This window comes from Heterodontus francisci, chromosome 3, assembly GCF_036365525.1.
Source record: "Heterodontus francisci isolate sHetFra1 chromosome 3, sHetFra1.hap1, whole genome shotgun sequence".
In the NCBI taxonomy this organism is placed as follows: Eukaryota; Metazoa; Chordata; class Chondrichthyes; order Heterodontiformes; family Heterodontidae; genus Heterodontus; species Heterodontus francisci.
In genome coordinates, this window is record NC_090373.1 from 92,786,796 (window position 1) to 92,811,144 (window position 24,349).

At 43.8% G+C, this 24,349-nt stretch overlaps 1 protein-coding gene across 11 annotated transcripts in view; it reads right to left on the minus strand.

The window, feature by feature from the left end:
* Window positions 1–24,349, minus strand: part of supt3h (SPT3 homolog, SAGA and STAGA complex component) — a 662,265-nt gene that overhangs the window by 95,715 nt on the left and 542,201 nt on the right. For all 11 annotated transcript variants that reach the window (XM_068024500.1, XM_068024453.1, XM_068024471.1 and 8 more), the window contains one exon: window positions 19,914–20,024. In XM_068024500.1, the coding sequence (XP_067880601.1) occupies window positions 19,914–20,024 (111 nt within the window). The remainder of the gene's footprint in view (window positions 1–19,913; window positions 20,025–24,349) is intronic.

Here is a 24,349-nt window from a genome sequence, read left to right on the forward strand (position 1 = left end):
GGATGGGTGGTTCTGTCTTTTCTGACGGTGGGGGAGGTTTCTTTGTTAATCTCCCCTTTGTCCTCTGGGACAATCCTGCCAGCAGGTATTTGTGCAGACTGTACTGCACTCCCCTCTGGCACTTCAACTGGGTGAGGCACCACCTTCATGGTTTATCTGCCCCATAGAGATCTTTATTTGTCTCTGCAGTTACCAACTGCTGTTACCAACTCTGGTGGGGTCCTTCTCATGTCTGCATTTACATCGGAGGATGTGGGGTCTAACTTTTCACATTTTTCGGTGTTGGCTGACCGGACAGTCGGGGTTTTCATCCGCGATTACCTCCCGGACTTGCTTTAACCTGCCCTCTTGGTCGCTTTTTCCCCTTCCCTTTCTAAACTTTCGCCAGCCTAGAGCCTGCCTGTCCCCTTTTGTTCTCGGCGGGGGTACTTACAGTTCACCAGCCCTCTGCTGGAGGTCCTCCTAACACCAGTACAGGACTTAGTGGTGCAGGCTTCACTGTAGGTTGGGGTTTCCCCTCAAGTTGGCACAAGTAGCAACGCCTGCAGTACTCCACCACATCTTTGTGGAGTTTTGGCCAGTCAAACTGCTGTCTTATGCGAGCTTTGGTCTTTTGTATACCGGCATGTACAGCCACTGTAGTCTCGTGGGCCCTTCGTAATATTTCTCTCCGGTACCTCTGCGGCACCACTAACTGGTGAACTACTGTCCACTCCTTGCTCTCAGGTCTGTGAAGAGAACTGCATTTCCTCATCAGTACCTCATTCTTTAAATAGTAGCAATCTGGGACTCCATCTGCTTCAATTTCAGACTGGGCAGCCTGTGCTAACTCTCTCAATACTGAGTCAGCCCCTTGAGCCTCAGCTAGGGAAGATTCATTTAACTCATTCCCTGGGTCTTCTAACTTTCCAACAAAAGTCTCGGACTGACAGACTGCATGGTCATCTGCCTGCAGTGCTGATTTGATCATGGCCTGATTCATTACACGTTCAGGGAAACCGTCTCCTGCCACTGCCCTGTCTCTCTGACCTCCTGTGGTCTCTCTTTCACTACTGGGGAAGCTACCACCTTCATTCCTGCCAGATCATTACCTAGGAGCAGGTCAGCCCCGTCCACAAACTAGTGACAAACCCTACAGTCACTGGGCCCAAAACCAGCTTGCACTCCAAGTGCACCTGGTGTAAAGGTACAGGTATACGTTGCCCTCCAATACCATTCACCACCATTCTGGAGTTTACTGCATTCTCTGGGGGAAAGGTCAGGCCTTTTCCCAGTAAAAGGGATCTAGTGGCCCCTGTGTCCCTAAGGATTACTATGGGCTTGCTTGCTCCACTCGAGCGGTATGGGGTTACTCTCCCTTCAGACACAAAACCCTGATAACCCTCAGGAATCCTATTAAATTTTCCAGCACTTCCAGTAGTAAGCTTCCTGGGTCTCACTTTTACTGCAGTTAAAGCCACAGCTTGTTCTGCTGTGCTTTCCATCAGGGTCCCTTCTTCACTGAGCGGATGTGCCCTGATTAACCCTACAGGTTTTTCCTATAGTTTCTGGCAGTCAGCTCTTAAATGCCCTACTTTATTACAATGGAAGCACACAGGTCTCCAGGTCTCACTCCTACTCACAGCGCCTTCCTTTTTGGCTGGAGGAGGGCCCCCTGTGTCTCCTGCTTTTCCTTCCCTCCCAGGACTGCTTGGGCTTCTATCACCTTCCCACCCTTTGTCCTTTTCGGATTTGTGGGGGTAACTAGGAAAGGTTTTCCCCTGGGAAACCAACTTACAGATTAAAGCAAACCCATCAGCCAGAACGGCTGCTTGCTGGGCTCCCTGAAACTGCTGCTCCTCTACATGGGTCTTTATTGAGAGTGGGAGCGAGTTTTTAAATTCCTCTAACAGAATTACTTCCCTTGAGATTCTCATAGCTGAGTTGTACCTTAAGAGCCCTCAGCCACTGGTCAAAAGCCAGCTGCCTACTTCTTTCAAACTCCAGATACATTTGATTAAGCTTGCTTCTTGAGGGTTCTAAACTTTTGGAAATAGGCTTCAGGTACTAATTCATATGCCCCGAGGATAACATTTTTTGTCAGTTCATAATTTGATGAACTCTCATCTGGCAACAGGGAAAAAACCTCATGGGCTTTTCCAGTTAGCTTGCTTTGTAATAAGGGAGGCCAAGTCTCAGCTGGCCATTTTAGCTGCCTTGCCAGTTTCTCAAAAGGCACAAAAAATGCTTTCACATCTTCCTCATTGAATTTTGAAATTAGTTGAGATGGTTTCAACAATTCTGTACCCAGCCCTGAACTACGCCCCTCCATATTGGCCATGCTTTCACTGGGGTTACTCTGTCACCTCCTCATTAACTCAAGATGCCTCAGCTCTCTCTCTTCACATTCCTTCCAGAATGTTCTTTCTCTCTCCCTCTCCTGCCTTTCATTTTCTTCACGTTCCTTCTGGAAGGCTCTTTCTGTCTCCCTTTCTTGCCTCTCCCTTTTTTTCCCTTTCCTCAAGTTTAAGTTTCCACTGTTCCAATTGTTTCTTTGTTAACAATACCCTGTCGGAGTCTGCTTCTTACCCTGTTTCTGCCTCTTTGGATTCAAGGGAAAAATGGTTTGCCATAGTCTTAGGAGTTCAGACTTTCTGGCCTTGGCACGGACAGTGATCCCACACTGCTCAGCCATTTTTCTCAGCTCCTCCATTTACAGTGCCTTTAACTTATCCCAAGTTATTTCACCCTGGCTTGAGGAGCTACTAGCTTCAGTTGCAGACAAATTAGTATTCAACCACACAACCACAAGAAAACCTGTCTTGAAATCTTGCTCTTTTTTGATTGGGAACAATTTGGCTTCCCACTTCCAATTTCTCTCGTTTGTGGGTAAAATCCAGGATGGGAACCCCCAAACTTCTGTTCTGACCAGGTAAGAAAGGGGTCTAGGATTCCCTCTCAGCCTTCACCTAATCTTACCATAACAGGGTTTAATTTTAAACACACGTATTTTTAGCTCCCCCTTGGTGTATTCCTTGTTCATTAACTTCAAATTATAAAGCAAAGAAACCAGCCAAACAGGTTTTCTTAAGTTTAAAGCAGAAAGGTTGAACTTAATTAAACTTAAACTCTAATTTGATTAACCGCCTACGGATACATGACGCACCCATACTAGCATGGATACACGATGCACACATGAAAATAGAGACAGAAAAGAGCAGAAGAAATAAAGTGGAAAAGTTTGAGACAATATCTGAAGATGGTTTTGGTTACTGTTCTTAGAGCTCGCTGTAGCATCCTTGATCATAGGTAGGTCTTGCTTTTCGTTGGGGCCCAGTATTTGTCTTAAACCTTGTTCAATGTAGGAGACTGTTCTCTCGTGAGGTTCACGTGTCTTCAGTGGGTTTGGAGTTCCGTGAGAAAGAGATGGGAGTAGACAGGAGAGGCTGTGGCGAGCCAGCCTGGAGAGGTCTTTATAGTCCAGAAGCAAACAGTCTCTCTCTCTCTCAAACTGTCTGTACAATTCAAAAAAACTCAGGTTGCCCAGCAGGTTAGTCATGTGACTAGCTGGTGTGACCACGTGTGTTTGTGGATTCGGCCATCTTAGCAGTCATTCTGGAATGTGAGCTTCCTCACCTTCAATGTCCAGTGATCAAAGTCCATTGTGGGTTCAATGTTTCAGGGAATGGTCTTTTGTCTCCACAAGCACTGTCTCTTAGTATGTAAATGTTTTTCCAGCCTAGGCTGATCAAATTAACAAGTCATTTCCTCGCTCCAGCAACATTTTAAAATCAATGTTCATATATAACAAAATTAATATGCCTCATTCTTGGCAGGTGGGGGTCTGCATGACACATTACATAAAATGTAATGACATGACAATTTGATAGCACAACCTATTCATGTACAAATACTATCCCAAAGTGGCAAGATGTGAATGTGAGAAAAATGAAGTATATTTATCTAGGATGTTAGTATATTATTGCCTTCTTTCTTTTTTTAATCAAGGTCCATGTGTGGATTAAAAAAAAGTTCACTCACAGAAAGTGGCCCAGTTTGTTTCCATATACAATCCACCTAGCCAGAAGTTCTGTCTATGACAAGATAGAGAGTAAAAAAAAGGGTACATATGACAGATGTCAGATTGATAATATAAGTGAGAACCAGGCTGAATATCGAAAGTTCAGTGGGAAAGTGAAGAAAAAGATCAGAGAGGCAAAGAGAGAGTATGAGAAGAGACTGGCAGCTAACATAAAAGAAAATCCAAAAGTCTTCTATGAGTATATAAAAAGGGACGTAAAAGGAGGGGTGGAGCCAATTAGGGGAAAAAAGGGATTTTATACATGGAGGCAGAGTGCATGGGTGAGGTGCTAAATGAGTACTTTTTATCTGTCTTTACAAAGGAAGATGATGTTGCACAAGTCATAGTGAAAGAGGAGGTAGTTGAGATACTAGATGATCTAAAAATTGATAAAGAGAAGTCATGGAGTCATTTATGACATAGAAGGAGGGCATTCGGCTCTATAGAGCAAATTTCCTGAGCAAGATCTACCAGTAGACATCCTTTGGATCAAGAAATGGGAAACACGGGAAGTTGCTAACAAGTTCCTTGTGACAAACCCCATCTGTCAAATGGCAGGCTTTGAACTACCATGGCGAGAATGGTCCTTGCTAAACAGTTTCGGAATAAGACAGTGCCCCTGCACAGCCAACCTCCACCACTGGGGCCTTAGTACAAACCCGTTATGAAGTTGTGGAGAGACACAAACAGTGCTGCACATCATCGAGGAGTGACCATCTACAGACTAAATGGCGGATTAATCACCCTAAATTCAGCAAATTAGGAGGCTATCGCTTGGCTCCAGGGGATTTGTATTCACTAAATAAATAAATAATTCAGCCGATCGAGTCCATGCCAGCTCTCCGTGGAGCAATCCAGTCAGTCCCACTCCCCCACTTGATCCCCGTAGCCCTGCAAGTTTATTTTCTTCAAGATCCCATCCAATTTCCTTTTGAAGTCATTGATTGTCTCCGCTTTTACTGCCCTCGTGGGCAGCGAGTTCCAGGTCATTACCACTCGCTCCGCAAATAAGTGCCTCCTAACATTCCCCCTGCATCTCTTACCCAAAACCTGCAATCTGTGTTCCCTAGTCCTTGTATCATCAGTTAATAGGAACAGTTTTTCCTTGTCTAACATACTTTTTTTTATTCTTTCACTGGATGTGGGTGTCGCTGGTTAGGCCAGCATATATTGCCCATCCCCATTGCCCTTGAGAAAGCGAGGGTGAGCTGCCTTCTTGAACCGTTGCATGCCACGTGGTGTAGGTACACAGGAAATTTGCTCTATAGAGCCGAATGCCCTCCTTCTATGCCATAAATCCCTGTTAGTAAGGGAGTTCCAGGATTTTGACCCAATGACAATATTTCCAACTCAGTATGTGGCTTGGAGGGGAACTTGCAGGTGGTGGTGTTCCCATGCATCTGCTACCTTCGTCCTTCTAGGTGGTAGAGGTCGCGGGCTTGGAAGGTGCTGTCGAAGGAGCCTTGGTGAGTTGCTCCAGTGCATCTTGTATATTGTACACACTGCTGCCACTGTGCATTGGTGGTGGAGGGAGTGAACGTTGAAGGTGGTGGATGGGGTGCCAATGAAGCAGGCAGCTTTGTCCTGGATGATGTTGAGCTTCTTGAGTGTTGTTGGAGCTGCAGTCATTCAGGCAAGTGAAGAGTCTTCCATCACACTCTTGTCTTGTGCCTTGTAGATGGTGGACAGACTTTGGGGAGTCAGGAGGTTAGTTACTCACTGCAGAATTTCTAGCCTCTGACCAGCTCTTGTAGCCACAGTACTAATGATGGCTAGTCCAGTTCAGTTTCTGGTCATTGGTAACCCCTAGGGTGTTGATAGTGAGGGATTCAGCGATGGTAATGCCACTGAATATCAAGGGGGGATGGTTGGAGATGGTCATTCACACCACTCAAAAGCCAGGCAATGTTACTTGCCACTTATCAGCCCAAGCCTGGATGCTGTCCAGGTCTTGCTGCATCTGGATATGGGCTGCTTCATTATCTGAGGAGTCGCGATGCTACTGAACGCTGTGCAATCATCAGCGAACATCCCCACTTCTGAGCTTATGAATGAAGGAAGGTCATTGATGAAGCAGCTGAAGATGGTTGGGCCTAGGACACTACCCTGCGGAACTTCTGCAGTGTTGTCCTGGAACTGAGATGATGGCCTCTATCTACCTCAACTATCTTCCTTTGTGCTAGGTATGACTCCAACCAGTGGAGAGTTTTTCCACGATTCCCACTGACTCCAGTTTTGCTAGGGCTCCTTGATGCCACATTAGGTCAAATGCTGCCTTGATGTCAAGGGCAGTCACTCTCACCACACCTCTTGAGTTCAGCTCTGTTGTTCATGTTTGGACCAAGGCTGTAATGAGGTCAGGAGCTGAGTGGCCCTGTCTGAACCCAAACTGAGCATCAGTAATCAGGTTATTGCTGAATAAGTGCTGATTGATAGCACTGTCAATAACATCTTCCATCATCTAAGCCTGTCATAATCTTGTACACCTCTACTAAATCTCTCCTCAATCTCCTTTGCTCCAAGGAGAACAACCCCCAGCTTTTCCAACTTAACCTTGTAACTAAAATCCTCCATCCCTAAAATCATTCCAATAAATTTCCTCTGCACCCTTTCAAGGACCCTCACATCCTTCCTAAAGTGTGATGACCAGAACTGGACATAATACTCCAGTTGGGGCCTAACCAGAGCTTTATAAAGGTTCAGCATAACTTCCCTGTTTTTGTACTCAATACCTCCATTTATGAAGCCCAAGTTCCTATGTGCTTTGCTAACCACTCTCTCAGTATGTCCTGCCACCTTCAACGATTGCTGCACAGGCACCCCCAGGTCCCTCTGTTCCTGCACACTCTTTAGAACTGTGTCATTAAGTCTATATTGCCTCATCCCAGCCATTCTGCCAAAATGTATCACCTCACACTTGTATGTATTAAATTCCATCTGCCACTTGTCTGCCCATTCTGCTAGCCTATCTATGTTCTGTTGCAAGCAGTTCTTTTCATCCTTACTGTTTACCACTCCTCCAAGTTTGGTAACATTGGTAAATTTTGAAATTCTACTCTGTATTCCAAGATCCAAGTCATTTATATATAGCAAAAAAGTAGTGGTCCTAGCACTGACCCTTGGGGAACAACACTGACTACCATCCTCCAGTCTGTAAAAAAAACAACCATTTCCCATCATTCGCTGTTTTCTGTCTTTAAGCCAATTTAAAAAAAATCTAATTGGACACTGATCCTGCTATTCCATAAGCCTCAATTTTGTGAACCAGCCCTTTATCTGATACTTTATCAAACGCCTTCTTAAACTCCATACAGACAACATCCACCACATTCCCTTCATCAACCTTCTCTGTTATTTCATCAAAAAATTCAATTAGATTAGCCAAGCATGATCAGTGGTAGAATCGGACAGAGTCAGCATGGATTTACGAAAGGGAAATCATGCTTGACAAATCTACTAGACTTCTTCGAGGATGTAAGTAGCAGGGTTGATGAGGGGGAGCCAGTGGATGTGGTTTATTTGGACTTTCAGAAGGCTTTCGACAAGGTCCCACATAAGAGATTAGCGTGTAAAATTAAAGCGCATGGGATTGGTGGTAGTGTATTGTGATGGATAGAAAATTGGTTGGTGGACAGGAAACAAAGTGTAGGGATAAATGGGTCTTTTCTGAATGGCAGGCAGTGACTAGTGGGGTACCGCAGGGATCGGTGCTAGGACCTCAGCTATTCAAAATATTCATGAATGATTTAGATGAGGGAACTAAATGTAATATCTCCAAATTTGCAGATGACACAAAACTGGGTGGGAGGGTGAGTTGTGACGAGGATGCAGAGAGGCTTCAGGGTGATTTGGACAAGTTGAGTGAGTGGGCTAATGCAATGGCAGATGCAGTATAATGTGGATAAATGTGAGGCTATCCACTTTGGTAGCAAAAACAGGAAGGCAGATTATCTGAACGACTATAAACAGAGAGGGGAATATGCAGCGAGACCTGGGTGTTCCCGTACACCAGTCGCTGAAGGTAAGCATGCAGGTGCAACAGGTGGTAAAAAAGGCAAATGGTATGTTGGCCTTCATAGCGAGAGGATTCGAGTACAGAAGCAGGAATGTCTTGCTGCAATTATACAGGGCCTTGGTGAGGCCACACCTGGAATACTGTGTGCAGTTTTGGTCTCCTTACCTGAGGAAGGATGTTCTTGCTATAGAGGGAGTGCAGCGAAGGTCTACCAGACTGATTCCTGGGATGGCGGGACTGACGTATGAGGAAAGATTGAGTCGGGTAGGGTTATATTTGCTGGAGTTCAGAAGAGTGAGGGGGGATTTCATAGAAACCTATAAAATTCTAACAGGACTTGACAGGGTCGATGCAGGAAGGATGTTTCTGATGGTGGGGGAGTCCAGAACCAGGGGTCATAGTCTAAGGATACGGGGTAAACCTTTCAGGACTGAGATGAGGAGAAATTTCTTCACCCAAAGAATGGTGAGCCTGTGGAATTCGCTACCACAGAAAGCAGTTGAGGCCAAAACAGTGTACGTTTTCAAAAAGGAGTTAGGTATAGTTCTTGGGTCTAAAGGGATCAAAGGGTGTGAGGCAAAAGCCGGAATAGGCTACTGAGTTGGATGATCAGCCATGATCATAATGAATGGCGGAGCAGCCTCGAAGGGCCAAATGGCCTACTCCTGCTCCTATTTTCTATGTTTCAAATCCGTGCTGACTATCCTTAAGGAGCTCAAACCCCTCCAAGTGCCTGCTGTTTCTTTTTCCTGACTATTATTTCAAAAACCTTACCCACCACTGATGTTAAAGTAACTGACCTGTAGTTGCTCAGACTGTCCTTACACCCTTTCTTGAATAAGGATGTCACATTTGCCAATATCCAATCCTCTGCCACCTCCCCCATATCTAGGGAAGATTGGAAGATTATGGCAAGCCCTCTCGTATTAGATAGGCTGGTAGTACTTTAAGTTGATCTGTCACCAGGATTGGATGGGATGTATCTGAGGATGCTGAAACAAGTAAGGGAGGAAATTGGGGAGGTTCTGGTCATAATCTTCCGATCCTCCTTAGATACGGGGGTGACATGTGGAAAAAGTTTTTACACAGTGAGTGGTTAGGATTTGAAATGCATTGCCTGAGTGTGTGGTGGAGACAGATACAATTGGGGCTTCCGAAAGAAAATTGGATAAGCAACTGAAGAGAAAGAATTTGCAGGGCGATAGGGAAAGGACAGGAGGGATGGGACTAGCTGAGTTGCTCTTGCAGAAATCTAGTAATCCCTGTGGCATGAATTTCCCCTTTCCTGACATTAATTTGAATCTGACGCCAAGTCAAGGGATGTCTAGCAACGGTGATATCATCAAGCGGGGTAAGCAGCTAATCACATTGAAGCATTCTCAGACAGCCAACCTGGAAGTTAAAAGCAATGACTATCTTTCATTTTTTACTACAATTTTACAGAGACTTAAATAAAGATTGGTACATGCACATGGGATTAAGGTAGAAGCTGAAATATCAAAATTTTGAAGAAATATTTTTTAAAATGTGGATTTTTTTTTTACAAGAGGAAGATTTTTCATTCCACAAACATAAAATAACTTTTTCAAGCCCCGAGAGAGAAAGCTTGTTCATCAGTTATAATTAGCAAGATTAGCAAGTTTGCAGACGACACTAAGATTGGTGGAGTAGCAGATAGTGAAGGGTTAGGGTTAGGGTTAGGGTCAGAGAATACAGCAGAATATAGATAGACTGGAGAGTTGGGCAGAGAAATGGCAGATGGAGTTCAATCAGGGCAAATGCGAGGTGATGCATTTTGGAAGATCCAATTCAAGAGTGAACTATACAGTAAATGGAAAAGTCCTGGGGAAAATTGATGTACAGAGAGATTTGGGTGTTCAGGTCCATTGTTCCCTGAAGGTGGCAACGCAGGTCAATAGAGTGGTCAAGAAGGCATACGGCATGCTTTCCTTCATCAGACGGGGTATTGAGTACAAGAGTTGGCAGGTCATGTTACAGTTGTATAGGACTTTGGTTCGGCCACATTTGGAATACTGCGTGCAGTTCTGGTCGCCACATTACCAAAAGGATGTGGATGCTTTGGAGAGGGTGCAGAGGAGGTTCACCAGGATGTTGCCTGGTATGGAGGGCGCTAGCTATGAAGAGAGGTTGAGTAGATTAGGATTATTTTCATTAGAAAGACGGAGGTTGAGGGGGGACCTGATTGAGGTGTACAAAATCATGAGAGGTATAGACAGGTTGGATAGCAAGAAGCTTTTTCCCAGAGTGGGGGATTCAATTACGAGGGGACACGAGTTCAAAGTGAAAGGGGAAAAGTTTAGGGGGGATATGCGTGGAAAGTTCTTTACGCAGAGGGTGGTGGGTGCCTGGAACGCGTTGCCAGCGGAGGTGGTAGACGCGGGCACGATAGCGTCTTTTAAGATGTATCTAGACAGATACATGAATGGGCAGGAAGTAAAGAGATACAGACCCTTAGAAAATAGGCGACAGGTTTAGATAGAGGATTTGGATCGGCGTAGGCTTGGAGGGCCGAAGGGCCTGTTCCTGTGCTGTAATTTTCTTTGTTCTTTGTTCTTAAATTTGTACATGGTTAAAAACAGTTACATTCAACAAGGTGTAACTTTTTCAAGGGCTTTTACAGAGAAATTAAGAGTGTAGAAGTGCAGGTTCTCTTCATTTCAGTGATTTCTAATTAACTGAAACCTGCTTGGACTTCTCTACAGAAAAGCATAGAATCACTGACAGCAACTTCTGGGTGCCTGCATTTAACTGCACATGTGTGGACTCCAGACGTTGCTGTCAGTTTCAGAGGAGTCCTGGTAGAGAATGCTGACAGTTTTCCTGTCATTACTATTGCAAAATTCGAGCCAATGTCGACAGTTTATTGTAGAGTTTTCATCAGATCTTACCTGGAGTAATGCATTCAGTTTCACACACACAACACTTACTCTTTGGAAAGGGTACAGAGTTTGTGTTAAAGACTGCAGCTAGGTCAAGAAGGATGAAGAGGGATAGTGCACCACTGTCACAGTTATATAAGATGTTACGTGTGAACTTGATTAGGGCCGTTTCAGTGCTGTAGCAGAAATAAAAACCTAATTGGAAAGGTTTAAATATGGAGCTGCATGAAAAATGGGCACAGATTTTGGAGGCAACAACACATTAATTTGCAACCTCGTGAGATTAGAGATGAAAACAATGGGAAGGGAGGAAATTTGAAAGGAAACAAAGCCAAAGTTACAATCAATTATCAGTAAAAACTGTTCCATTTAAACAAGTACAAATTAGTAATTTTCCACATTTACGACAGCTTAAGCATTCACCCTTACCATTTTTAGCTACTGCTGCATGATTTATATGGTTTTTAAGTAGTAAAAGTTATACAATTAGGTCAAAGAGCCATCATGAAGAAGCAATTAATTCCATTTCATCTTGATAATACATCACATGTATGGTTTGTCAAATAAAGATTACAACTTCCTTTTTATAGTCTCTCTATTCATCTACACCCTTCAGTATCTTTTCATTCAGTGTGTACTCCGTTCTTTGCTTTTCCTTTCAAAATGTAGGGATGGGTGTTTGAGGAGGGGGGATGGGGGGGCGGTGATGATGGTGGTTTTGAAAGCAAGAGAGATGGTATTCAAGCAGAAGGAACCATTTACAACATCAGTGGATGATCCTGAAGTAGTGCCTTCCACAAGAGCACTTCTGATATGTCTTCCTTTATCCTCAACCGAAGATTCCCCCACCCCCACTGTGGTTGACAGGGCCCTCAACCGCATCCGGCCCATTTCCGGTACTTCAGCCCTCACCCCTTCGTCTCCCTCACAGAACCACGACAGGGTTCCCCTTGTCCTCACTTTCCACCCCACCAGCCTCCACATCCAAAGGATCATCCTCTGCCATTTCTGCCACCTCCAACGTGATGACACTACCAAAAGCATCTCCCCCTCCCCTCCCATGTCAGCATTCTGAAGGGAGTGTTCCCTCCGCGACACCCTGGTCCACTCCTCCATTACCCCTGACACCTTGCTCCCTTCCCACGGCACCTTTCCAGGAGGTGTAATATCTGCCCTTTTACCCCCTCTCTCCTTACTATCCAAGGCCCCAAACACTCCTTTCAGGTGAAGCAGCGATTTACTTGTACTTCTTTAAATTTAGTATACTGTATTCACTGCTCACAATGCGGACTCCTCTACACTGGCGGCGCAGTGGTTAGCATCACAGCTCCAGTGACCCAGGTTCATTTCTGGGTACTGCCTGTGCGGAGTTTGCAAGTTCTCCCTGTGACCGCATGGGTTTCAGCCGGGTGCTCCGGTTTCCTCCCACAACCAAGAGTTGCAGGTTGATAGGTAAATTGGCCATTGTAAATTGCCCCTAGTGTAGGTAGGTTGAAGGAGAATGGTGGGGATGTGGTAGGGGACATGGGATTAATGTAGGATTAGTATAAATGGGTGGTTGTTGGTCGGCACAGACTCAGTGGGCCGAAGGGCCTGTTTCAGTGCTGTATCTATGACTTTAATTTGCTTTTATTTCCTTTTCATACAGATTGCTTAATTAAAAACAATAATTTAGTACCATTTTAAAAGATATAATACTGCTTTTTTTGAGGGCATCCATTCAGCAGTATAGAGAGATAACGTCACACTGTCCTCCTCCATTTATGTTTTTTCCTCCCTCTCATCCCATTTCCCTCATGCCAGCTTCCAGTTGTTACCATGGAATTATCAGTAGAGATTTTGGCTGACCTGCTCTCCATACCATGACTGCTGTCAATGTTATTCTGTCATTGATTGGCGAGAAGCAAGATTCTTGCAGGTGCTTGGACTGTGTCAGCAAAGATATACAATAAATGCACATCAAGCTTGTAATCTGGGTGATGTTTTAATCGTTATCTTGAACATTCTGATGTTGCTTTTCTTACATATTAATGACTCACAAGTCACTATTGCATCAGCATTCTAACCCACATTATCAAATTAATAACCACAACATTTGTGCTTTTAGAATCTCTCTTTATTTATCTCGAGCATTATACTCAGTTGCTGACTGGACTTTGTACTTCAAGGCTAAAAATGTATGTAAAAATCCACTGTAATCTTAACCACTGCTCACTGACACTGCTGGCAATAGCAATCATGCAAAAGGAAATCTGCTTTATTTTGATCTTTTAACTTGTTGCCATGTTCATATAATTTTATTATAAAGTTGTTTTGTTTCACAGTTTCATCGCACATGTATTGTTATTTATAGTTTTGCTTCCTTTTTGAAAATTCCTCAGGGCACGGGAGTTAGTAGAGGAGCATAATTGTTGTGGAATCTGAGGGTGGAGTTGGGTGGGGTGAAGGAACTCGGCATGGGACTTAGTTCCACTGGTTCGCTGTCCCTTCCTGTATCCATTTCAAACAACAAAAACTTACTTTTGTTTGGCACTTTTAAGTGGGACAGACTGATTCCCCGAAAGGGAATGGGATTCTTAGGATCAACATTGAAAAAAGGCGCTGTTAATAGTGTTACGGAATCATTCACAGGGCACTCAGAAGATTGCCTGATTTCCTATATAGCCAGTCTGCTCCTATGTCGAAGGGATGGAAACGTTATTGGAGAGATTCAAACATGGAGATACTTTAAAGATTGGCACAGAATTGGGAGGTGACAACACATTAAAGAACTTTGGAGAGGAAATGGAGGTTAGAGATGGTTTGCAAGAACAGAAGAGACATAAAAAGTTACAGCATAGGAAGAGGCCATTTGTCCCACTGGCCCTGATATTTATTGGGGTGATGTCTCCAAGCTGGGGGGAAAGGGAGGAGTTAAGTCCACGTATCCCCGAACATATGTTATTTTTCTCAGGTTCCTCACCTGGAAGCCAGCCTGACTGCTTGGGCCTGGTTCCCTACTGGTGCAAGAAGAGGCCGCAGCCAAGGAGCAGCTGGTTTCTTGCATCTCTGGGTAGAGATCACAGGGGACTGGGGCAAGGTGAATACAACGTGCCTTGAAGGTTTGGGGGGAGGGGACAATCGCGAGTGATCAGAGGGAGACCGGGGGCACATGATCGTGGGGGAAGGTGTTGGTGATCTCAGTGGTTTCGGTGTTTGCGGGGTGGGGGTGGAGAGTCAGTGATCATGGGAAGGAATGCAGGTTAGCTTTGGGGGGGAAGAGTGGGGTCAGGAAACACTATTGCTCCTCCTGGCCCACAAGAAGCGCTGGAAGGCCTTTGGTCTCTCTATTCATCCACACCCTTCAGTATCTTTTCATTCAGTGTGTACTCCGTTCTTTGCTTTTTCTTTCAAAATGTAGGGATGGGTGTTTGAGGAGGGGGGATGGGAGGGTGATGATGGTGGTTTTGAAATCAAGAGAGATAGTACATTTTTAAAAATTCATTCATGGGATGTGGGCGTCACTGGCTATGCCAGCATTTATTGCCCATCCCTAATTGCCCTTGAAAAGGTGAGCTGCTTTCTTGAACTGCTGCAGTCCATGTGGGGTAGGTACACCCACAGTGTGGTTAGGAAGGGAGTTCCAGGATTTTGACCCAGCGACAGCGAAGGAACGGCAATATAGTTCTAAGTCAGGATGGTGTGCGAGTTGGACTGGAACATGCTGGTGGTGGTGTTCCCATGCATCTGCAGCTTTTGTCCTTCGAGGTGGTAAAGGTCGTGGGTTTGGAAGGTGCTGTCTAAGGAGCCTTGGTGTGTTGCTGCAGTGCAGCTTGTAGATGGTACACACTGCTGCCACTGTACGTCGGTGGTGGAGGGAGTAAATGTTTGTGGATGGTGTGCCAATCAAGTGGGCTGCTTTGTCCTGGATGGTGTCGAGCTTCTTGAGTGTTGTTGGAGCTGCACCCATCCAGGCAAGTGGAGAGGAATCCATCACACTCCTGACTTGTGCCTTGTAGATGGTGGACAGGCTTTGGTGAGTCAGGAGGTGAGTTACTCACCACAGGAGTCCTAGCCTCTGACCTGCTCTTGTAGCCACTGTATTTATATGACTACTCCAGTTCAATTTCTGGTCAATAGTAGCCCCTAGGATGTTGATAGTGGGGGATTCAGTGATGGTAATGCCATTGAATGTCAAGGGGAGATAGCTAGATTCTCTCTTGCTGGAGATGGTCATTGCCTGGCACTTGTGTGGCATGAATGTTACTTGCCACTTATCAGCCCAAGCCTGGATACTGTCCAAGTCTTGCTGCATTTCTACACAGACTGCTTCAGTATCTGAGGAATTGCGAATGGTGCTGAACATTGTGCAATCATCAGCGAACATCCCCACTTCTGACCTTATGATTGAAGGAAGGTCATTGATGAAGCAGCTGAAGATGGTTGGGCCTCGGAAACTACCCCTGAGGAACTCCTGCAGTGATGCCCTGGAGCTCAGACCTCTAACAACCACAGCCACCTTCCTTTGCGCTAGGTATGACTCCAACCAGCAAAGCGTTTTCCCTGATTCCCATTTGATTCCAATTTTGCTAGGGCTCCTTGATGTCATACTCGGTCAAATGCTGCCTTGATGTCAAGGGCAGTCACTCTCACCTCACCTCTTGAGTTCAGCTCTTTTGTCCATGTTTGAACCAAGGCTGTAATGAGGTCAGGAGCTGAATGGCCCTGTCGGAACCCAAACTGAGCATCACTGAGCAGGTTATTGCTGAGCGAGTGCTGCTTGAAGGCACTGTTGATGACACCTTCCATCACTTTACTGATAATTGAGAGTAGACTGATGGGGCGGTAATTGGCCGGGTTGGACTTGTCCTGCTTTCTGTGTACAGGACATACCTGCACAATTTTCCACATTGCCAGTGTTGTAGCTATACTGGAACAGCTTGGCTAGGGGTGCGGCAAGTTCTGGAGCACAGGTCTTCAGTACTATTGCCGAAATATTGTCAGGACCCATAGCCTTTGCAGTATCAGTCGTTTCTTGATATCAAGCGGAGTGAATCGAATTGGCTGAAGTCTGGCATCTGTGATGCTGGGGACTTCAGGAGGGGGCCGAGATGGATCATCAACTCGGCACTTCTGGCTGAAGATTGTTTCAAATGCTTCCGCCTTGTCTTTCACACTGATGTGCTGGGCTCCCCCCATCATTCAGGACAGGGATATTTGTGGAGCCACCTCCTCCAGTTAGTTGTTTAATTGTCCACCACCATTCACAACTGGATGTGGCAGGACTGCAGAGCTTCGATCTGATCCGTTGGTTATGGGATCGCTTAGCTCTGTCTATCGCATGCTGCTTATGCAGTTTGGCATGCAAGTAGTCCTGGGTTGTAGCTTCACCAGGTTGACACCTCATTTTGAGGTATGCCTGGTGCTGCTCCTGGCATGCCCTCCTGCACTCTTCATTGAACCAGGGTTGGTCTCCTGGCTTGATGGTAATGGTGAAGTGGGGGATATGCCGGGCCATGAGGTTACAGATTGTGGTTGAGTACAATTCTGCTGCTGCTGATGGCCCACAGTGCCTCATGGATGCCCAGTTTTGCATTGTTAGATCTGTTTGAAATCTATCCCATTTAGCATGGTGATAGTGCCACACAACACGATGGACGGTATCCTCAATGTGAAGGCGGGACTTCGTCTCCACAAGGACTGTGCGGTGGTCACTCCTACCAATACAGTCATGGACAGAAGCATCTGCGGCAGGCAGATTGGTGAGGACAAGGTCAAGTATGTTTTTCCCTCGTGTTGGTTCCCTCGCCATCTGCCGCAGACCCAGTCTAGCAGCTAAGTCCTTTAGTACTCGGCCAGCTCTGTCAGTAGTGGTGCTATCGAGCCACTCTTGGTGATGGACATTGAAGTCCCCCACCCAGAGTACATTTTGTGCCCTTGCCACCCTCAGTGCTGCCTCAAAATGGTGTTCAACATGGAGGAGTACTGAGTCATCAGCTGAGGGAGGGCGGTAGGTGGTAATCAGTAGGAGGTTACCTTGCCCACCTGATGCCATGAGACTTTATGGGGTCCGGAGTCGATGTTGAGGACTCCCAGGGCAACTCCCTCCCTACTGTATACCACTGTCCCGCCACCTCTGCCGGGTCTGTCCTGCTGGTGGGACAGGACATACCCAGGGATAGTGATTGCAGTGTCTGGGACATTGCCTGTAAGGTACGATTCCATGAGTATGACTATGTCAGGCTGTTGCTTGACTAGTCTGTGGGACAGCTCTCCCAACTTTGGCACAAGCCCCCAGATGTTAGTAAGGAGGACTTTGCAGGGTCGACAGGGCTGGGTTTGCCGTTGTTGTTTCCGGTGCCTAGGTCGATGCCGAGTGGTCCGTCCGGTTTCATTCCTTTTTATTGACTTCGTAGCGGTTCGGTACAACTGAATGGCTTGCTAGGCTATTTCAGAGGGCATATAAGAGTTAGCCACATTGCTGTGGGTCTGGATTCACATGTAGGCCAGACCAGGTAAGGACAGCAGATTTCCTTCCCTAAAGGACATTATTGAACCAGATGGGTTTTTACAACAATTGACAATGGTTTCATGGTCATCATTAGACTAGCTTTTAATTCCAGATTTATTAATTAAATTCAAATTCCATCTTCTGCTGTGGTGGGATTCATACCCATGTCTCCAGATCAATACCCTGGGTCTCTGGGTTACCAGTTCAGTGATAATACCACTATGCCACCGCCTCCCCAAGCAGAAGAAACCATTTACAACATCAGTGGATGATCCTGAAGTGGTGCGCCGTTTTAGTCGAAGGGTCTGAAAGTGCTCGATGTGGTGCAGCCAGATCTGGTGATGGATAGCTAGACCAGTTGTGCACCAGATAAGCTCAAGTCTGTGCTACTTAGACTGGAGGGATCTGAAGATTTTTCTGGGAATAAGGGCATCAAAGGCTGTCATGGGGGAGCGGTTAAGCAAGTCGATGGCTTCAATGGTTAAAGGCTAGGCAGTTCCCCAGGAAGTGTGGGGGTGCTTCCCGAGTCCAGCTCCTTTGTGGTGATGTCAATGGAAGAGCTGGGACAGGTGGTATGATGTGAGCCATCCTAAATCCTGACTTGCCCCTAGAGTACTATGTGCCTATCAAAGCAGCAGTAGAGTATGTGATAGGAATAAATCCTGGTGCAAATGGAGCCCAGTATTTTTTTTAAAAAGTCAATTTCCCTGTGGCAATCAATTACAGAGTAATTAACTGCCCCTGGGAAGTGGGGAAAATTAAATTGTGGGCCACCAGCATTTTCTTGTCACTTTGTCCAGCATGGCTAGCTCCATGACACTATGGCAAGGTCACCTCTCCTGCTGGAACTAGCACCCCAGTCTCCCAAAATGGCATGAGCACCTCAAAATAATCAGATTAACTAGAATTTACATCAGGCAGAAATCCAGCCCCTTCGCACTTCTGGCTGTGCTAGGAATTCGAGGCTAAGATAGTTTACTAGCCCTCCCAATTTTATTGTTTTTTATTATTTAATTAACATGAACAATTCAGAAATAACTGCAAGGCCACGTGAATCTGTTTTAAAGCAAACTGTGTGTTCCGTTGTTTTTAATTCAAGTGATGCAATTTACTGCATGCTATCATTATAATGTACGTTTTTACAGAGCAGTTTTGATTTCTTTTGACCCAAGCCTATCTCAGATCAAGAAAACTTCAATATTTCTGTACAAGTAGTATGGTAGTATAACTTTAAAAAAATGTTTCCACATTGTTATCACATCTAATTCTGGCCTCTTGTGCATCCCTAATTTGAATCGCTCCACCATTGGTGGCTGTGCCTTCAGCTGTCCAGGTCCCAAGCTCTGGAATTCCCACCCTACACCTCTTCACTTCACTTTCCTCCTTTAAGACATTCCTTAAAATCTACCTCTTTGGCCAAGCTTTTAGTCATCTAACCTAATATCTCCTTTTGTGGCTCAGTGTCATACTTTGTTTTCTAATGCTCCTTTCAAGCGCCTTGGGACGTTTTATTACATTAAGGGGCTATATAAGTATAAGTTGTTGTCACCACTGTTATTATTGGTTGGCTAAATGCTGTAAATGGAATACATTATTTGTTGGAACATTTGACTTACTTGTGTTAACTTGAAACAGAGTGGCAGGCAGAAGATAATTATCAATACTTGTTAAAATGTTACTGTTTAGGAAAGACGAGCTATTTAGAAATACAATAACTGTAGAGATTTATAGAAAGAAATCTTAGCAATTATAATTCTTAACAGATCCCATCCACTTATCTTTCTATATGGTTAATTTGAACATTATTAAGTGCGATAACAAAAGTAAGCAAACATTCCAAATTTTATGACATAGCCAGCTGGTTACAGCTTGGCAGACATCACACTGGCAAGCACTGAGATCCTACAACCAAAAGTCAAAAAGCAACAGACAGTTCACAAAGCTAAGAAAACACCCAATCCAGTCACTGGAGTTGATACTTTAACCCTTCCTTTTCTTGAAAATCTACAGAGAACATAATTCAGTTCTGGCACAAAATCATTGTTAAGCTTTCAGCTTTAACCAAAAGTATGTACAACAAAATTTCCAGTAACAACAGAATGTAGTATAACTTGTTAGATATACTTGGTCCACTCATTCAGCTAATCTGCAATAAATGCCTATGCAATGTATTAACAAGACTCTTCAGAGGATTTGTAGCAACAACTATATAAGATTCTAAAGTAATATAAAACACGTGAACTATAATGGAAAAGAGTATTTAGTAATGCTTCAGCTGCCAAAAAAAGTATTTATTCTCCGAAGAGAATTTCATAAACTTTTTTTCCAAGAAAATTACAGCTGCCACAAATTGCTCCCAACAATTTCAATACTTCGAACTTTGACCACTTGAAACTAAAAACGTTCTTACATATAAATATAACTTTTTATAGCTCTGTTATTACGTACTGTGAATGGTGAAAGAGGGCCAATTTTGTGGCTGTACCGTCGGATCACCTCTCTGATGTGGCCGGGCTGGATGGCATCACTGTGAGTCTCTAGACCACAAGCTGCAGCACTCTGTAATATGAAATCATAAATTCTTAACTAAATCAAGAATACTTTAAGACAATTCCAGATAAAAGACCTACAGTATAGCAGCCTCAACAAGATTAGCTTTTTAAATTGAATATATTCACGTTAAATACATTTCTGTAAAGGCTTAGCATAGGAGTGGGTCAGGAGAGAAAACTGAAAAAATATCTGAAGAAAATTACTCCCTGGATATAATAGCATTTTTATATAATGGTGCAATATGTCAATGCTCAAACTTGAGCCACATTTCAAAAAGAAAATTGCAGTGTTTAACTACTGTCTGTTTTCCTGGGTACAATGAATTATTTCGTGGAAACGACTGGTAATTTTACTGCCCACAAGATTGATTGCATGTGTGAACTGTCATTCACATATGCAAAGTAACACATGACCATCAGCAGCTGTACAGTGTTCGTCAATTCACGTGAAGGCACACTTAATTATGCCAACTAGGAAGATTCATAGGTTGCATCTCTGGCTTATGCTGATCTTAGCTAGAGAAATGGTAGGGTGCTACGATTGGTCTCGGTGCCACTGGGCTAGGCAGAGGAGAATATAGCCAGTATTCCTGGTTCTGACATAAAAAAAGAACATGCTGGAAATACTCAGCAGGCAGCATTTGTGTAAGGTGAAACAGAGTTAATGTTTCAGGTCGATGACCTGGCCTTGATTGATGACCAATGATTTAATTGCTGGAAAGTGTACTTATGTGCATGCTGGTGAGAACAAACTGAATTTGACTGTCATACCTCCGCTGCAGGGTAGCTAATCAATACTCACTGTGTTACACATAAAAAGTGGCTACTTGTGTAAGATACCGGAGGGGACCTCCAGTATCACGCACCAAAACAAGCCAACATCTTCAGAACCTGTATGTATTTTGTTAAGTAACATTTTTTAATGATGCTAAAGATTGAAAACCTAAGAGTGTGCCCCTTTAAGAAGTCTTTGCTGTTAACTTACCACAATTACTCCATATAATTTCCTTCTAAAATTAACCTATTATTCCTTAATCTTTTCAATTCAAAAGTTTTTTTTTAAATGTAACTGTTTGCTTAATTCATATTATTTAACCATTATAGTTTATATATAAAATGGGTTATATTTGAGTAAGATGGCTGAGTAAGTTGATTCCAGTCATTTTGTGCAATAGAAATGCAAAAGCAGTGCTTCTAGCAAGTTGATAACCATGTTCTTTTCAGATCAGAGATGATCTTCATAAATACATTTTTGAAGTTGCTATACATATCAATCACATGAATTCTTACTTCATGAGGTAGAATTTTGCTATTGTACTCATGAGAAAGAAATGTCAGGTCTATGCAAATTAAAAATAAACCAGAGAAATGGGATTCTACTAATTTATCTACAGAAATAATTAGAAATCAAAAGCATTATTAGCAGTGCCTATTTTTTCTCTCCACAGAAACATTTAATACATTTTAGACTGATGGGAAAATATAGAAAAGCTTTTCCATTAAATATTAGCATTCCAAAATTTCTCCTCAAACCATTATTTATAGGATTTTTACATAAGTATCACAAATGATACATGTTTATGCCTTCTTTTTTCTCCTGTAGACATAACAAAAGAGCCGAGCTATGCACCACCTTCTGTGACAATCCATGCTCAGTCTGACCCATAGAAGCCTTGTCTTGGTATCAGCCTGAAAGAATGTGCTGGTCGATTACTATTTCCAGACTGTTTTCTTATGCAGTTCCTTGTCATTATCACTGTTGGATTCTGGTGCCATTTGAGGCATCCAAGAAGTCACACTGATGCTTCTCCAACTAGCTTGGGGCTAGAAACGCACATGTAATTACAGCTCCACAATTGTTCAAATTACATTGGTCAAGTGAGCTTTCCAGCCTGCAGAACCAGTGTGCCTGGTTCTTTCCAGTAAACTTTGCACAATCCAAGATTATTGTGGTAAGTCTGGTGCTGATAAGGATCTATGACATTTCTAAAATTACTCTGTGGGATCACACTGATAATGTGGAAAGTACATATTCTATTTAAAATTACAAAAGTGTACTTAACCTGAATTCTACAGGGAAAATATAATTAAATTTAATTCAAAATAATGAATTACATAGCAGTCAACAATGTTGTGCAACTCTTTTGCAAAATGCTGTCACAAAAATGAGGCAAGATGATAGAGGCAGCAGAGATACTGCACAGACTTCTGTTCTTTTTCACAAAACAAATTAAAATAAAAATATATTGAGGACATGTGATTTGACGGTTAGCACCACAAATCTTATAGTCAAGGGCAGTGACACTATACTGACATACAACAGTTACTTTTGAATAAGGCATCATATTACATCTCCCAAAATTTATAAATATGTTTGCTAGTTCCTCCTCTCCCTCGATTTCTGTGTGGGTAAATGCAAGACATGGTGCGGTACTGAGCCATAAAGACCAGGAAGATTCCCTGTTCGATCCTTGGTCTGTGCCAAATTAGTCATTCTCAACCAGAGAATGAATTGGACGTACTACAAGTGTGACATGAGGTGGGAAAGCTACCTATAGTCTTCGCACCTGATCTGCTGTAGCTCAATGGTAACACTCTTGCCTCTAAGTCAGAATGTTCTGGGTTCAAGCGTAATACTGAGGGAATGCCACACTACTGGAGATTCTGTCCTTTGGATGAGACATTTTAAACAGTGGCCCATTTACCCTCACAAGTGGAAGAGCCATGACACTATTTTGAAGGAGAGTACTTGTCTGTGTCCTGGCCAATATTTATCCCTCAACCAACATCACTAAAAACAAATTATCTGATTATCAAATTGATATTTATGAGCCCTTGCTATGTGTAATTAGCTGCCATGTTTCCTAAACAACATTTCAAAAGTATTTCATTGGCTGTAAAGCACTTTGGGATGTCCTGAGGTCATGAAAGTCATTATATAACAGCTAGTATTACTTGATAAGCTCCAACTAAATACAAGGCAAGAATCCCGAGAGTCTATAACTCCTAGAGGGACTTGATGCGTTCAGACTGAATTGAATTTGGTCCTCTCCATGTTGTTTGAAAAGGGGCATATGTACCAGAACTCAAATGCAGTCTGTATTCATAGATATGAAATTATGGCTTTTGCTCGATAGATGCAACATTGTTTCAAACAAAGAAAAAAAATTTAAAACTCAGAGATCCTTTAAATTTGCTGTTAAATTTTCCTGCTTCATCTTGTGACTTTTTTTTATTTATTCATGGGATGTGGGTGTCACTGGCTAGGCCAGCATTTATTACCCATCCCGAATTGCCCTTGAGAAGGTGGTAGTGAGCTCCCGTCTTGAATTGCTGCAGTCCATGTGGGGTGGGTATACCCACAGTGCTATTAGGAAGGGAGTTCCAGGATTTTGACCCAGTGACAGTGAAGGAACGGCGATATAGTTCCAAGTCAGGATGGTGTGTGACTTGGAGGGGAACTTTCAGGCGGTGGTTTTCCCATGCATTTGCTGCCCTTGTCCTTCTAGGTGCTAGAGGTTGCAGGTTTGGAAGGTGCTGTCGAAGGAACCTTGGTGAGTTGCTGCAGTGCATCTTGTAGATGGTACACACTGCTGCCACTGTACGTCGGTGGTGGAGGGAGTGAATGTTTGTAGATGGGGTGCCAATCAAGCGGGCTGCTTTGTCCTAGATGGTGTCGAGCTTCTTGAGTGTTGTTGGAGCTGCACTCATCCAGGCAAGTGGAGAGTATTCCATCACACTCCTGACTTGTGCCTTGTAGATGGTGGACAGGCTTTGGGGAGTCAGGAGGTGAGTTACTCGCTGCAAGATTCCTAGCCTCTGACCTGCTCTTGTAGGCACGGTATTTATATGGCTACTCCAGCACAGTTTCTGGTCAATGGAAGCCCCTAGGATTTTGATAGTGGGGGATTCAGTGATGGTAATGCCATTCAATGTCAAGGGGAAATGGTTAGATTCTCTCTTGTTGGAGATGGTCATAGCCCGGCACTTGCGTGGCGCGTATGTTATTTGCCACTCATCAGCCAAGCCTGGGTATTGTCCAGGTCTTGCTGCATTTCTACACGGACTGCTTCAGTATCTGAGGAGTCGCAAATGGTGCTGAACATTGTGCAATCATACATGACACATACATGACTATTCGTATTCGATCATACTGCACTACAAACTAGACTTCTTAACTTCCCAGGCAAAAGGCCACTCTATCTCAAACTTTATATTGTATATGAGGATATCAAACATTTAAGCCTAGGCAGCTTCCAAACAGCATTCGAGGGGTACTCCTAAACAATGCTCTTTACATTTTCGTTTTTAGTGGCAGTAAAGACTGGAATT